Consider the following 16,994-nt stretch of genomic DNA (forward strand, 5'->3'; position numbering starts at 1 on the left):
GAAAGAGGGATGAATAGGTACAACACAGAGGGTTTTTTTTAAATTTAAAATTTATTTATTTATTTTTGGCTGTGTTGGGTCTTCGTTTCTGTGCGAGGGTTTTTTTTTCTCTAGTTGTGGCAAGCGGGGGCCACTCTTCATCGCGGTGCGCGGGCCTCTCACTATCACGGCCTCTCTTGTTGCGGAGCACAGGCTCCAGACGCGCAGGCTCAGTAGTTGTGGCTCACGGGCCTAGTTGCTCCGCGGCATGTGGGATCTTCCCAGACCAGAGCTCGAACCCGTGTCCCCTGCATTGGCAGGCAGATTCTCAACCACTGCGCCACCAGGGAAGCCTAACACAGGGTTTTTAGGTCAGAAACCATTCTGAATGATGCTATAATGGTGAATACATGTCATTATATATTTGTCCGTACCCACAGAGTGAACCCGAATGTAAACTATGGACTTTGGATGGCAATGATGTGTCAATCTAGGTTCTTCCATTGCAACAAATATAGCACTCTGATGGGGGATGTTGGTAGTGGGGGAGGCTGGAGGGTGGGCAGGGCAAGGGGTATATGGAAACTCTCTGTACTTTGCACTCAATTTTTCTGTGAACTTAAAACTGCTCTTAAAAAATAGCCTTTTTTTTTTTTAAATGGGCAAAGGCTTTGAATAGCTGTTTTTCTCAAGAAGTGATACAAATGACCAATAATACATGAAAAGACACTCAACATTCATTAGGTAAATGCAAATCAAAACCATTAAGATACCATTTCTCACCCACTAGAATGCCTAAAATAGAAAACACAGACAACAGTCAGTGTTGGTGGGGACATGGAGAAATTGGAACCCTCGTACGTTGCTGATGGGAATGTAAAATGGTACAGCTACTTTGGAAAACAGTCTGGCAGTTTCTTAAACAGGTAGACATAGACTTACTATATGATCCAGCAATTCCAATCCTAGTATCTACCCAGGAGAAATGAAAACGTTTGTCCACACAAAGACTTGTATGTGAATTGTTATAGCAGCATTAGTCACAATAGCTAAAAAGTAGAAACAACCCCAAAGTCTATCAACTGGATATACCAACAAAAAATTTTTTTAAGTGGATAAACAAAGCATGGTACATCCATACAATAGAAAACTCTTCAGCCAGGATGAACCTTGAAAACATTATGCTCAGTGAAAGAAGATAGACACAAAACAATACAGTATGATACCATTTGTATGAAGGGTTCAGGAAAGGCAGATCTATAGAGACAGAAAGTAGATTAGTGAGCTGAGTAGAAATGAGGAGTAAATGTAGCATAAGGTTTCTGTTTAGGCTGATGGAAATGCCCTAAAGTTAGTTCATGGTGATAGGGTACAACTTTGTAAATATACTAAAATTTATTGAATTGTACACTTAAAATGGGTGAAGAATGAATTTTATGGTATGAAAATTGTATCTTAATAAAGCTGTTGGAAAAAAATGGTCTCAGGACTTCCCTGGCGGTCCAGTGGTTAAGACTCCGCACTTCCAATGCAGGGGGCGCGGGTTCGATCCCTGGTCAGGGAACTAAGATCTCACGTGCCACACAGCGCAGCCAAAAAAAAAAAAAGTCTGATGATTTTTCAAATGTGTAAAGTCCAGTGTATTTTAATAATGCCTTCTTCCTTTCATCACCTTAAGAAAGGAAAAAACCCTATTTGTCCTTATTAAAAACAATGATTTGGGCTTCCCAGGTGGCGCAGTGGTTGAGAATCTGCCTGCCAATGCAGGGGACACGGGTTCGAGCTCTGGTCTGGGAAGATCCCACATGCCACGGAGCAACTAGGCCCGTGAGCCACAACTACTGAGTCTGCGCGTCTGGAGCCTGTGCTCTGCAACAAGAGAGGCCGCGATAGTGAGAGGCCCACGCACCGCGATGAAGAGTGGCCCCCGCTTGCCGCAACTAGAGAAAGCCCTCGCACAGAAAGGAAGACCCAACACAGCCAAAAATACAGAAATAAATTAATTTAAAAAAAAAAACACAATGATTTTAGAAAATTGGACGGGACAGCACAGTACAGAAAATAAATATCCTCTATAAAATTAGAGGCGATGTAGCATATAGTGAAAAGAATTTGTCAGTCCCTGATACCAGTTACAAGCTGCATTTTATCTTTCCTCCATGAACGTTGGTTTCCGCATCTGTAAAACGGGCATAACAATGGCTACCACGCAGGGTTGAGAGGATTAAATGAGATAATGTATATACTATGAAGCGCCTGGAAGAGTGTCTGGTTCACACAGATGTTTGATAAATGTCAGTTTTCTTTGCCTACTAATCAGATTATGAGAATCCCATTAACTTTCTTTAGCCTCAATCCCTACAACACGTTTACAGAGTAGATCCTAGTGACCAAGAACCAGTGGAGGGTGGTAGTCTTGTTGAGGTGGGAGGGTTGGAATACACCCAGGGGATTGCCTAGATGCTGTGTTTGCATCTTAAGCCCCCGTTTTTTACTTACATTATATGTTATGGATTAATACAAATAGAGATTTCTAAAGGTGATTTTATGCACATTTAACCCAAGATTTTTTTTTAAATGTCAATTTTCTGTAGAAAAGAATATTACTTGTTTTTGGTAGGGGACATTGACGTACATATAGGTTAAGGACTAACCACTACCCCTAGCCACCTCTCGCCACTGTCGTTGATGCCCAGTGAATGTTAAATTGGGTTGAATTGAAGACCTCAGCATTTAAGATACTTGTGCTGTTGGTAGTGGAGTGAGAACTAGATCCCAGAAGTTTTTTTTTTTAAGATTTTTTTGACGTGGACCATTTTAAAGTCTTTATTGAATTTGTTACAATATTACTTCTGTTTTATGTTTTGGTTTTTTGGCCTCGAGCTATGTGGCATCTTAGCTCCCTGAATAGGGATCGAACCCACACCCCCTGCACTGGAAGGCAAAGTCTTAACCACTGGAGTGCCAGGGAAGTCCCAGCTCCCAGAATTTTTTACGTGGGTTCGGTGTTGTTCTTCTACTCCATCCCTCCTCTCACCCCACTTTTGGCCTTGATTTAAAGCTCTTCTATCTAAAATGGTTGCATCCTTCTTCCTGAGACCACCACCTTAGAGTCAGAGATTTGAGCAGAGGGTCTTTTGGGTTCCAGTGGTATATGGGATCATGGGGTCCCAAGATGGAAGCAAAAGCAAGGGGGAGGTATCAGGAATTGATCCATCAGGGCCAAGATACACAGCCACACGCCTTATACTCAGCCTTTTCTTTCTGGCCCCTATAGGGAAGGGAAAGCAGCTTTTATAATTTTCCCTGTATTATACTACACATTTTAAATTAAACTTTTAAGATAATTATAGATTCATATGTATAAGAAACAACACAGAAAAGTCAGATGTACCCTTTACCCAGTTTTTCCCAATGGTAACATATTATAAAACAATAGTATTATATCACAACAAGGATAATGACATTGTTATAATCAAGGTACAGAACATTTCCATCACCACAAGGATCCCTCATGTCATCCTCTTCCTTCCTTAGTCCCTCCCTAATAAGGGGGCTCCATTTTTATAATTTTCTTATTTGAAGAATGTTTTATAAATGAAATCATACAGTATGCAACCTTTTGGATGGGCTTTTTTTTTTTCACTCAGCATAATTCTCTTGAGATTCATCCAGGTTGATATATGTATCAGTGGTTTATTCCTTCTTATTTCTGAGTAGTATTCCGTGGTATGGATTTACCACAGTTTAACCATTCACCCCTTAAAGGACATCTGGGTTGTTTCCAGTTTGGGGCTATTATAAGTAAAACTGTACGTATTTGTGTACAGCTTTTGTGTTAACACAGGTCTTCATTTCTCTAGTATAAATGCCCAGGAGTGCAATTGCTGGGTTATGTGTTTGTTGCATATTTAGTTGTGTAAGAAACTATTAAATTGTTTTCCAGAGCAGCTGTACCATTTTGCATTCCGATTAGCAATATATGAGTGACCCAGTTCCTGTTCTGCTTTTGGTGAAGCAACTTTTAAATTTTAGCCATTTGATAGATGTATAGGAATAGCTCATTATTGTTTTAATTTGCATTTCCCTTATGGCTAGTGATGTTGAACATCCTTTCACGTGCTTATTTCCCATCTTATATTTTCTCTAGTGAAATGGCTTTTCATGTCTTTTGCCCATATTCTAATTAAATTGTTTACCTGTTGAGTTTTGAGAGTTCTTTATATGTTCTAGGTGCTAGTTCTTTGTCAGATACGTGGTTTGCAAACATTTTCTACCACTCTGTAGCTTGATTTTTCATCTTTTCTGCAGGGTCTTTCACAGAGCAGGAGCGTTTAATTTTGATGAAAGCCAATTTATAATTTTTTTTCCTTTTGTGGACTGTGCTTTTGGTGTCAAATTTAAGAACCCTAGCCCTAGGTCCAGAAGGTTTTCTATGATTGTTTTCCTAAGAGTTTTATGTTTTACATTTAAGTACATGGCCCATTTTGAGTTAATTTTCATATAAGCTGTTAGATTTAGATTGAGGGGTTTTGTTTTGTTTTGTTTTTGCCTATGGATGTCCGATTACTCCAGAACCATTTGTTGAAAAGCCAGCTTTCCTCCATTGAATTGTTTTTGCACCCTTATCAAAATTCAGTTAAAAGCTACAATAATCAAAACAGTATGGTATTGGCATAAAAAACGGACAGACAGATCAATGGAACAGGAAAAAAATGAAAAGGAAAAAAGAAGGAAATCTTGACCTTTGTGACAACATGGATGGATCTTGAGAAAGACAAATACCATATGATTTCACTCATATGTAGAAGCTAAAAAACAAAACAAAACAAAGCAAGCAAAAAACAATGAGCAAATAAAACAAAAACAAACTCATAGATACAGAGAACAGATTGGTAATTACCAGAGTGGAAGGGAGCTGGAGGGTAGGCGAAATGGGTGAAGGGGGTCAATTGTATGGTGATGGATGGTAACTAGACTTTTGGTGGTGATCACTTTGTAGTTTATACAAATATCAGATTATAATGTTGTACAACTGAAACTCATAAAATGTAATATACCAATTTTACCTCCAAAAAAAAAAAGTCAGTTGAGCCTATCAGTTGGTGACAAATTCTCTTGGTTTTCCTTCATCTGAGAATTTCCTGATTTCCGCCAGCATTCCTGAAGGATATTTTCAATGGATATGGGATTCTGGATTGACATTTCAACACTTGAAAGGTATTGTGTCACTTCCTTCTGGCCTCTATGGCCTCTAATGAGAAATTAGCTGTCATTCAAATTGATTTTTCTCATATAGGTCCTAGATTTGTTTTTCTCTGGCTACTCTCAAGGTTTCTCCTTTATTTTAGTTATAATATCCAAAGTATGTAAAGAACTCAGTAGCAAAACAAACGAACAGAAAAACCAAATAACCCAATTAAAAAATGGGCGAAGGACCTGAATAGACATTTCTCCAAAGAAGATATATGAAAGGCCAACAGGTACGTGAAAAGATGCTCAACATCACTAGTCATTGAGAAAATGCAAATTAAAACCACAATGAGATATCACCTCATGCCTGTTAGAATGGCCATCATCAAAAAAACAAGAGATAACAAATCATGGCATGGTTGTGGAGAAAAGGAAACCCTGTTGGTGGGATTGTAAATTGGTACAGCCACTATGAAACACACTATGGAGGCGCCTTAAAAAATTAAGAATTAGAATTACCATATAATCCAGCTATTCCATTTCTGGGAATATAGCCAAAGGAGATGAAAACACCAACTTGAAAAGATATCTGCATCCCCATGTTCATAGCAGCATTATTTATAATAGACAAGACATGGAAGCAACATAAGTGTCCACTGATGGATGAATGGATAAAGAAGTTGTGGTCTAAATATACAATGGAATATTATTCAGACATGAAAAACCAGGAAATCCTACCATTTGCAACAGCGTGGATGGACCTTGAAGGCATTATGCTAAGTGAAATAAGTCATACAGAGAAAGAAAAATACTGTATGATCTCACTTACATGTGGAATCTGAAAACAACAACAACAAAAAAACCAAAGTCACAGAGGCAGAGGGTAGAGGGAGGGGGAATTAGAGAAAGGAGGTCAAAAGGTACAAATTTCCAGTTTTAAGATAAATGAGTACTAGGGATGTAATACACAACATGACTATAGCTTACACTGCTCTATGATACATAGGAAAGTTCTGAAGAGTAAATCCTAAGAGTTCTCATCGTAAGGAGAAATTTTTTTTCTTTTTATTGTATCTATATGAGAAGATGGATGTTAGCTGAACCTGCTGTGGTAATTATTTCACAATATATGTAAATAAAACCATCATGCTGTATGTGTTAAAATTTTACAGTGATGTATGTCAGTTATTTCTCAGTAAAACTGGAAACAAAAAAACTAAACAAAAAAATAATATAATATCATCAGGATTTTGATTGAGATTGCATTGAATATGGATTATAATTGAATATAGAAATGACATCTTGGGAATTCCCTGGCTGTCCAGTGGTTAGGACTCTGCACTTTCACTGCTGAGGGTGTGGGTTCAATCCCTGGTGGGGGAACTAAGATCCCACGAGCTGTGGGGGTGGCCCCCAAAAAAATTAAAAAAAAAAAATGACATCTTTATACTGCTGAGTTTTCCTAACAGGGAACATAGAATGCTTTACACGTAGTATGTGTATGTATATTCAGACCCTAAGAGAAACTCAAGACCTTTGGATGGGGATCAGAGAACAGAACATTTGTTACTCACAAAGCATCTTGTACCTGTTCCCCACACTAATTCTATTTTCTGCTGTGTCTGCTGTTAACCCATTTGGTCCAGTGAGTTCTTTTTTTTTTTTTTTTTTTTTTAATGGAATCTTTTATGCTAACCCACATATTTATTATTTGCAATGCTCTTTATTTTTCCTGTGGATTTGAGTTACTTTCTGGTGTCTTTTCCTGAAGGACTTCCTTTCCTCAGTATATCTTATAAGACATCTGCTAGCAACAAATTTACTCAGTCAGTTGTGTATCTGGGAATGTCTTTATTTTGCCTTCATTTTTGAAGAAGAGTTTTAAATATTTATTTATTTATTTATTTATTTATGGCTGTGTTGGGTCTTCGTTTCTGTGCGAGGGCTTTCTCTAGTTGCGGCAAGCGGGGGTCACTCTTCATTGCGGTGCGCGGGCCTCTCACTATCGCGGCCTCTCTTGTTGCGGAGCACAGACTCCAGACGTGCAGGCTCAGTAATTGTGGCTCACGGGCCTAGTTGCTACGTGGCATGTGGGATCTTCCCAAACCAGGCCTCGAACCCGTGTCTCCTGCATTGGCAGGCAGATTCTCAACCACTGCACCACCAGGGAAGCCCGGTCCAGTGAGTTCTTAATGTCAGATATTGTATTTTGTTCTAGAATGTCTATGTTATCTATTGCTATGAACAAATTACCTCAAAACTTATCAGCTAAAACAACAAACATTTATTATCTCATGGTTTCCTATGGACCAGGAATCCAGGTGAGGCTTAGTTGTGTGCCTCTGGCTCAAGGTCCCTCATGAGGTGGTCGTCAGTCAGCTGGCACTGTGGTATCATTGAGGGCTCACCTGGGCTGGGGAAGAGAGTGTGAGGTGGTATCCACTTCATGGTTGTTGGCAGGCCTTGGGCCCTCATCACTTGGGGCTCTCCACAGGGCTGCCTCATTATAAGGCAACTGTTTTCCCCCATAGCAAGTGTTCAGAGAGTGAGAGTGAGTACAGTATTCAAGATGGAAGCCACAGTCTTTTTTGTAAACCTATTTTGGAAGTGACATCTCACTTCTACCAAATTTATTCAATAAATCCAGACCACAATCAAATGAATACTAGGAAGTGGAGGTTATTAGTGACTATCTTAGAGGCTGTCCTACCACAGCGTCTATTTGATTTTTTACTGATTTGAATTCTCTGTTGAATTACTCTAGCTCTTCATCTGTTTTGTCTTTTTGTCTATTTTCTTTAACATGCTAATCATAGCCATTTTTAAAAGTCCCTATCTGCTAACTCCAATATCTAGATTATCCCTGGGTCAACTTCTTTGACTGTTTATCTCTTAATTATCAGTTAATTTTTCCTGCTTCTTTATAAGTTTAGTAACTTTTAACAAAAATATTTATTTATTTGGTTGCACTGGGTCTTAGTTGCGGCTTGCTGGCTCCTTAGTTGTGGCTCATCAGCTCCTTAGTTGCAGCACATGGGCTTCTTAGTTGTGGCATGCGTGTGGGATCTAGTTCCCTGACCAGGGATTGAACCCAGGCCCTCTGCATTAAGAGCGTGGAGTCTTAACCACTGTGCCACCAGGGAAGTCCCAAAGTTTAGTAACTTTTATTGTTAGCTGGACATCATGGATATGTTGTAGATTATGTTAATTTTTCTCTAAAGGAATATCAAGAAAAAGAATAGATACATGTATATGTATAACTGAATCACTTTGCTGTACACCTGAAACTAACACAACATTGTAAGTCAACTATACTCCAACATAAAATAAACGTTTTTTAAAAACCACAAAAAAATAAAAAAGGAACATCAAGTTTTGTTTTGGCAGGCTTTGAGGCTTGAATTTAGGTTTCAGTTGATTGGAAGTATTTTAGTTTTGCCCATACTTGTAGATGTAGTCCTTATTCCTAGGGTGATGCTTTTCTGGAGTCTTAACTGAATGCCTGGAGTATACACCAAAATCTTCACTTTGGCCAGGCCAAAGTGTTTGTTTATTGTGGGAAGGTAAATCCAATACCAGCTACTCCCTCACGGCTGAAACTTTTAAGTCTTTGAAAAGCCTTAGTGGGAAGCCGATATTTCACCAGCTCTATTTTTATTTCCACTGTAGCTGTTTCTTTTCCCTAATAGACAATTCACTTTTATGGGTGCCATATCCTCTCTTATCTTTTTGAGGATTTTAATATTTACTTTAAAGTCTCTTTTGATTTTCTCTATTAACTCTTTTCCTTAGTCATTAGGTTTTTTTTGTTTGTATAGTGTTGTGCCTCTCTTTTCTACTGTTGGTTTTCTCCAAATATTTGGCAAGTTCTGGCTAAGTGCTCAAGTCTGTCTTTGAGATTCTCTGATGGATTCTCCTTGAATGGTTTTATTTACTGTGAAGTGGCATTAGTCTCTATGGAGTCAGGATAAGACATTGCTAGGAAGGGTACACTTGTGGTTAGACTTTGGGATACTGGGGGTCCCCATTCCTGCTGGGTGTTACCAGTCATCCAGCAAGGGGCCTCACAATCATTGCTCTCACCTGGTGGTTGATGCATCTATTTTTGTCTGCTTGCCACAGGTGGGGAAAGAGAGGAAGTCAGTCATCTTTTTGCTTCACATGAATCCCCAAACCAATCATCCCAATAAGTTTCTCTCCTGCTCCCCAGATCTGTCACTCTGACGGACAGAGACTCCCAGCGACTCTCTGCCTCTCACAGTGATGTTCTCCTGCCTATATTTTGTTCTTTGGTTTCCTCTGTCAACCTCATCCTGCCTGCCTTCCATTTCTGAGAGATTCCTTATGGCTCCTGGTTCAACAGGGTACCACATTTTGCTTTCCAGCACTATTATGGATTTATTTAAAGATCTACTTTCTTTTACCTCTGTTGTTTGAGGTAGGAGAGAGAGGCACCGTACACAGATGGCAGTCTGAGGTCTGGCCTTAGTGGCTCCTGAGAACCTTTCTGTTGTCTTGACCCAGAAAGCTGACTTGGCTCAGCATAGAATTCTTGAGTCACAATCATTTTTCCTCAAAACTGTAGAACATGACTACACTGTCCTTTAACATTTAGTATTTCATGTGGTAATTCTTATGCCATTCTGATTTCTGATTCTTTATTCTTTTTAGGTAACCTTTTTTTTTTTTCCTGCCTTAATGTCTTCTTGTTCTTTACATTCAAAAATCTTAACCAGGATATGTATACATATGGAAACCTTTGTGTTACTTTTGCCTCATTAAGTCAATTTAAAATTATATGATTTAAGGGTCAAGACTTCCTTCACTTCAAGGAATTGCATTTGCACCTTTGTCTAAAATCAACTGACAATATATGTGTCTATACCTAGACTCTATTCTGTTCCATCTATCTTGACATCAGCAATCTCATACTGTCTTGATTACTGTCCAACTTTACTTTTTCAGAATTCTAGGTCGTTGGCACTTCCATATGGACTTTAGGAACAGCATATCAATTTCAACAACCAAAAAAGTTTGCTGAAAATTTTATTGAGATTACACTGAATCTATAGATCAGTTTGAGTGTGGAATTCACATTTTAATAATTTTGAATCTTCTGATTCACGACCTTGGTTTATCTCTTCATTTATTTAGGTCTTTAATTTCTTTCAATAATGTTTTGTAGTTTTTAGTGTACAGATCTTCCACATATTTTTTGTCAGAGTATTTCATATTTTTGATGCTATAATAAATGGTATTTTAAAAATTTCAATTCCCAGTTGTTCAGTGCTATGAACAATTGACTTTTAATACATTTTTTAAAGAGCAGTTTTAGGTTCACAACAAATACAATTGATTTTTATATATTGATCTTATATCCTTCACTTTGCTAAACTCTGGTAGCTTTTTGGATGATCCCACAGGATTTTATACACAATTATGTTGTCTGCAAAATAAAGGCAGTTTTATTTCTTCCTTTCCAATCTGGTTACCTTTTACTTCTCTCTTTTATTTTTTAATTTTAATCTTTGTAGTTCATTGAAAGAAGTGATCATCATTTAATGGCTGATTGTATCAAATTTGAAAAACATTAGTATAATCAATGAGCAAAATTATGATATAGATGCAAGTGAGAGGTTTTTGTCTCATTTGCAATTTGCAGCATAAATTGATGAGAGAATGTTAACACAAGTAGTTTTGTAAGTTGTACATGTAAAGGGCTGAATCATCGCAGTCATGAGGTTCTGACTCTAGAAATCTGTTACTAAAAGTATACAATTTGACTTCAGGAAAAAAAATCAACAAGTGATAATAAATCAGATTTTAGGTTGATTACTGGACTAGATGAGGCATGGTAAGGGAAGTCTGATGTTATGCTTTTTCTTTGACATCATTGCCCCATTCAGGAGTGTGGTAGGTTTACCGATGGTGTAGGGATAATTACTTCTATTTCTCAACTTAGTTCACTGTCTAAAACTTCCAGTACAATGTTGTATAGAAGCAATGAGGGCAAACATCCTTGCCTTATTCCTGAATTTAAGGGGAAAGCCTTCAGTATTTTACCATCGGGTATATTGTTCGCTCTAAGTTTTTCATAGATGTCCTTCATCAGGTTGAGGATGTTCCAACTACTCCTAGTTTGCTGGAAGATTTTTTTCAGGAACAGATGTTGATTTTGTCAAATGTTTTTTATGCATCTGTTGAGATAATCATACGATTTTTGTTTTTTAGTCTATTAATATGGTGAATTATAGTGATTGGTTTTTGAATGTTGAATCAACCTTGCATTCCCGAGGGTAAACTCTTTTGGTAATGATGTATTATCTTTTTATATGTTGTTGGTTTCAATTTGCTAAGATTTTGTAAATAATATTTGCATCAATGTTTATGAGGGATGTTGTTTTGTAGTTTTCTCATGTCATCTTTGTCTGGTTTTGACATCAGATAATGCTGCCCTCATGAAGCAAGATGGGAAGTAGTTCCTCCTTTTTTTCTGGAAGAGTTTGTGTAGAACTGGTATTATTTCTTCCTCAGAAGTTTGGTAGAATTTACTAGTAAAGCCATGTGGATCTGAAGTTTTCTTTGTGGGAAAGTTAAATAAATTCAATGTCTTTAATAGATATAGAGTTATTCAGGTTATATATTTCTTCTTGCATGAGCTTTGGTACTTTGTGTCTTTTAAAGATTTTGTCCATGTCATCTACGTTGTCAAACTTATCCTCATAGCATTGTTCATAATGTTCCCTTATTTTAGTATCTATAGACTCTGCATCAGTCACCTTTATCATTCTTGATATTGATAATTTGCATCTTATTCATTTTTTCCTGATCTATTCTATCTAGAGGATTGTACACTTTGTTGAGCTTTTGGTTTTATTGACTTTTTTCTTTTCTTTGTCTGTTTTCTATTTCATTTCTTTTCACTCTGATTTTTAAAATTTCCTGTGCTTACGTTGGCTTTTATTTGCTCTTCCATTTCTAGTTTCTTTTTTTTATATAAATTTATTTTTATTTATTTATTTTTGGCTGCATTGGGTCTTTGTTGCTGCGCGAGGGCTTTCTCTAGTTGCGGTGAGCGGGGGCTACTCTTCATTGCAGTGCGCGGGCTTCTCATTGCGGTGGCTTCTCTTGTTGCGGAGCATGGGCTCTAGGTGCACGAGCTTCAGTAGTTGTGGCACATGGGCTCAGTAGTTGTGGCTCATGAGCTCTAGAACACAGGCTCAGTAGTTGTGGCACACGGGCTTAGTTGCTCCGCAGCATGTGGGATCTTCCCGGACGAGGGCTCGAACCCATGTCCCCTGCATTGGCAGGCAGATTCTTAACCACTGTGCCACCAGGGAAGTCCCATTTCTAGTTTCTTAAAGTAGAAACTGAGGTCATTGATTTGAGACGTTTCTTATTTTCTTTTTTAATTATTTATTGAAGTATAGTTGATTTACAATGTTGTGTTAGTTTCCAGTGTAGAGCAGAGTGATTCAGTTATACATATTCTTTTTTATATTCTTTTCCATTACAGTTTATTACAGGATGTTGAATTATAGTTCCCAGTGCTATACAGTAGGACCTTGTTTTTTATTATTTTTATTTTTTTTACTTTTTGGCTGTGCCACGTGGCATGCAGGATCTTAGTTCCCTGATGCCCCCACGCCCCCTGCAGTGAAACCCACACCCCCTGCAGTGAAAGTGCAGAGCCTTAACCACTGGACTGCCAGGGAAGTCCCATGTTTATCTATTTTATATATAGTGGTTTGTATCTGCTAACCCCAAACTCCTAACTTATCCCTCCCCCACCCTCTTTCCCCTTTGGTAACCGTAAGCTTGTTTTCTAGAGACATTTCTTATTTTCTAATATAGGTGTTTTAGTGCTATAAATTTCCCTCTATGTACTGCTTTAGCTGCATCCCACAAATTTTGATATTTTTTCTTTTCTTTCAGTTCAAAATGCTTTCTAACTTTCCTTTTGATTTTTTATTTCATATATATACATATATATATATATGTATACACACACACACACACACACACACATATATATATATTTTAGCTGCACCGCAAATCCTGTGGGATCTTAGTTCCCTGACCAGGGATTGAACCCAGGCCCTCGGCAGTGAGCACAGAGTTCTAACCACTAGACCGCCAGGGAATAAATATTTCATGTGTATGTGAAACTAAGGCATTCTTCAGTTTTAACCACCATAGTTTTGTAATTATTATTTAGTTACATTTATAGTAATTTGGGGGAGGGTATAAAAGCTATTGTCTTGAATCAGAAGATGTCTATTTGACTTCTTCAAGCACCTCGAGGGCAGTCTGTGTGTCCTGTTTACCTTTCTATCCCCTCAGCATTTTTCCTGGACCAGAATGAAAGCTCAGCAGACACTGGCAGAATAAATGGATTACACTTAGAAATGGTCAGGCTGTGTTCTTGTTTTTCATTTTAAAAACAAGATTATGGGCTTCCCTGGTGGCGCAGTGGTTGAGAATCTGCCTGCTAATGCAGGAGACACGGGTTCGAGCCCTGGTCTGGGAGGATCCCACATGCCGCGGAGCAACTGAGCCCGTGAGCCACAATTGCTGAGCCTGCGCGTCTGGAGCCTGTGCTCCGCAGCAAGAGAGGCCGCGATAGTGAGAGGCCCGCGCACCGCGATGAAAAGTGGCCCCCGCTTGCCACAAGTAGAGAAAGCCCTCGCACAGAAACGAAGACCCAACACAGCCATAAATAAAATAAATAAATAAATTTAAAAAAAAAACAAAAAAAAAAAACAAAAAAAAAAAAACAAAAAAAAACAAGATTATTGTGTTATGTGACAAGACTGAGTCTTATACACCTTTGTGTCTTTGTGTCCCTACAGGACTTTGCATAGAGCTTGGCACATTGCAGGTGCTCAAGCAGCATTGATGGCATTGAATGGAACAAAAGAGATACCTACAAAGGTGCTTTCTCTGACTGGTTGGGATTTAAAGCCACCCTGAGGCAATGACAAGCTACTCTGGCCAAGGTTGGAGAGGTTGTCCTGTCATAAAGCCCCCTAAGACATGATGTCACACACAGACAGTGCTCTCCTGTGAAAGGGAGGGGCTGTGCACTGGACTGCCAGAGCTCCAGTGCCCTTCTCAGTCTCGGTCCTGGAGCCTGAGGGGAGGTGAATAGGTTGCCTGTACACTGATATGGTCAAAGGATACTCTGCAAATCACTAACGTCATTAGGATCGGTAGATTTGGTAAGCAGTTTCAAAAGGTTGCCCTCAATAAACCACCCAAGCAGGTGAAAATTGTCTTTACGACTACTAGCCTGCCTTTCCTGCATCCCTTTCTACTTGACGTTCCCCCTTTCCCCCTCTTCTTCTCTCACTCAGGACTCATTTTCTCTCCTCCAAACCTTCCCTCAGAAAAAGCTTGATAACTTTGCTCACACCAAGTTATAAATAACTAAAAAGCTTACTATTGAGTATACTGCTAGCAGTATCCTCAGAGAAGGTAATTCAGTATGAAGAGAGGTGCTGTAGTTCCCTGCAGAGAGGTGAAGTGAGCTGAGGCCCGAAAAAGGCCCACTGGATTTGGTGACTAGGAGCATATTGGTGACCTTGGTGAGACAGGCTTCAGAGGTTGATGGGGACAGAAACAGATTGAAGTGGGCTGTGGAGTGAGGGAGAGGTGAAGGGGGTGAAGACACGTACTGCAGTCGGCTCTCTCAAGGCGCCTGGTGTGAAGGGTAGGGGACAATAAGGACGGTATCTGGAGAAGGGATATGGGTTCAAGGGGGAAGGCCTTTCTTTTTTTAGTGGAAGAGATGAGTGATATGTTTAAATACTGATGGGAAGGAGCCAGAAAAGGAAAGGATGAATATACAAGTGAGAGAGGGGACCCCCAAACACCCAGGTCATGAGAAGCCCAGATGAATGGAGTACACGAGGGGGCTAGCCCCAGAGAGGGGGGCGCAGCCTCCTCCCCTGAAGAGGAAGTGACCTGTGAGAAGCAGAGAATGGGTGAGTTGGCGGCAGAAAGTCGAGGGAACACCCATCGGATAGTGCCTGTGTTCCCTGGTGAAAGTGAGGAAGGCAGAGGAGGGGCTGGAGGTTTAAAGAGAGATTCAGAAATAGTCCCTGTGGAGAATGGGGAACCCACTTGGGAAACAGAGGCTCACCAGGCCACACTGAGGTCCACCTCACCCTGGAGACTGTACCACGGTGTCAGTTTATATGCAATTTGACACTGAAGGTGGGATTCTAGACAAGGAATTTCTGAGGAGGCTACGGAATCTCCCCCAGTACTCCCAAGATTATTCCAAAAATGCCGCATAACACAGAAAATACTTTAAACTGTTGGTAGTTTTTAATCATTTTTATTTACTATTATAATTAGCCACCTACACCTGGGGTCATTTTACACGAATGTTTAATAGAGCTATACCTTTTTCCTAATCCTCTGCCAACCCTGCTTTTCCCATCCTGATTCCCTGGGACCTACCTTTCCAGCTCTGAGGACATTGAAACCAGCTTTTGTTTGGGGCTCTGCGGTCTCGGGAGAAATTCCTGAGCATTTTCCAAGCTCCTAGTGCTAGCCCACTCCATCCTGAGTTTAGCCTCCAGCTGTGACCAGCAGGCTCTCCCCTGGATGAACCCTGCTTGTGGAGGTCCTGCCATCCCCCCAACTGCCTCTAGCCCATTGCAATCCCTGCAAGCCACGGAGTAAAGGAACACCAGGACCCTGGGTCTATGTGATGCATTGACTGTTGCCATCTTTTCTTCTTAGACTGAAAATGGTGTTTGGTCTGTGCTGCCAGAGAGAGAGGTAAAGTTTAGGTGGGCCCTGTTACCATGCCCCAAAAGACCAGGAAAGGGGACCCTTCACTTGGTGCCACAAGGACGGGAAAATAGGGTTCTATATTCCCTTTTCCCTGACTGTTATAGTGTCTCTGGGACTCAGGGTCAGAGTGGAGGGCCTGGTACTGACAGGTGGGACATGCCTTTGTGTGTGTGTGTGTGTGTGTGTGTAGGCAGGGAGCCATCATCCTGGCAGTGCCAAGATGCTCTGTTTGAGGGAGCTCCCTGGTGGTCTAGTGGTTAGGATTTGGTGCTCTCACTGTGGAGGCCTGGGTCGAGGAACCATCCTGCATGCAGCACAGCACAGCCAAGAAAAAAAAAAAAAAGATGCTCTGTTTGTCCCAAGGGAGGGGTCCTAGAAGAGGAGGATGGACAATGAGATATTATTTCTAATCCAGGTTGTGGGATCTGTCAGTCCAGAGTAGGGAGGGCTTTGGGGGGAAGAGCTAATCCAGCACTTGAATGAACAACTATGAATGTCCAGCCAAGGCTAAGTCCCTGCCTTCTGGCTGGAGAGGCAAGATGGACCTGTGTAAACAAGTAAAGAAGGAAAGGAGAAGGGAGTGGGTCAGGGGGTCCTTGTGGGTTCCAGGCGCCAAGTCTGGCTTTCTCAGCAGTAGGCAGAGGCACAGAGTCATGCCGGCCAGTCAGCAGGGAGCCCAGGCTGAGCCCTGTTACAGCTGATGGATTCATTCATCCACAAGTATTGATTGGACGAGTGCTGGTGGAATAGGTCCTGGGGCTTGGACTGGGGAGGAAAACCAGCACCCACTGGTGAGGGCACGAGGCCCCAGCCTCACACTCAGCTCTGCTTCCCTTCCAGGCTATACAAGTTCCTGTATGTGGTACACATCTTCATTCTTGCAGGTAAGGGTCTGGGTGCTGGGGTAATTTGGGGATGATGGCAGGACCCAAGGAATGGGTTCTTGTCTCAAAGCCACCCCAGTCTCCAGCTGCTCACCGGGATTCCCAGAGGCCCCCTCCTGCGACTGCCACGTA

The 16,994-nt window shown here is 40.4% G+C and overlaps 1 protein-coding gene across 13 annotated transcripts in view; it reads left to right on the forward strand.

The window, feature by feature from the left end:
• The window catches only part of LOC309608961 (uncharacterized protein), a 32,904-nt gene that overhangs the window by 2,995 nt on the left and 12,915 nt on the right, over positions 1-16,994 (forward strand). For 4 of the 13 annotated variants that reach the window (XM_082349707.1, XM_082349710.1, XM_082349711.1 and 1 more), the window contains 4 exons: positions 1,711-13,583; positions 14,025-14,106; positions 15,925-15,963; positions 16,819-16,862. In XM_082349707.1, the coding sequence (XP_082205833.1) occupies positions 14,081-14,106; positions 15,925-15,963; positions 16,819-16,862 (109 nt within the window). In that variant the 5' untranslated portion in view covers positions 1,711-13,583; positions 14,025-14,080. Of the gene's footprint in view, positions 1-1,710; positions 13,584-14,024; positions 14,394-15,924; positions 15,964-16,818; positions 16,863-16,994 lie in introns of all 13 variants that reach the window. The other 9 variants (XM_082349718.1, XM_082349717.1, XM_082349719.1 and 6 more) reach the window with 8 other exon arrangements.

This window comes from Balaenoptera borealis (genome assembly GCF_965194805.1).
Source record: "Balaenoptera borealis genome assembly, chromosome: 13".
Taxonomy (NCBI): domain Eukaryota; kingdom Metazoa; phylum Chordata; class Mammalia; order Artiodactyla; family Balaenopteridae; genus Balaenoptera; species Balaenoptera borealis.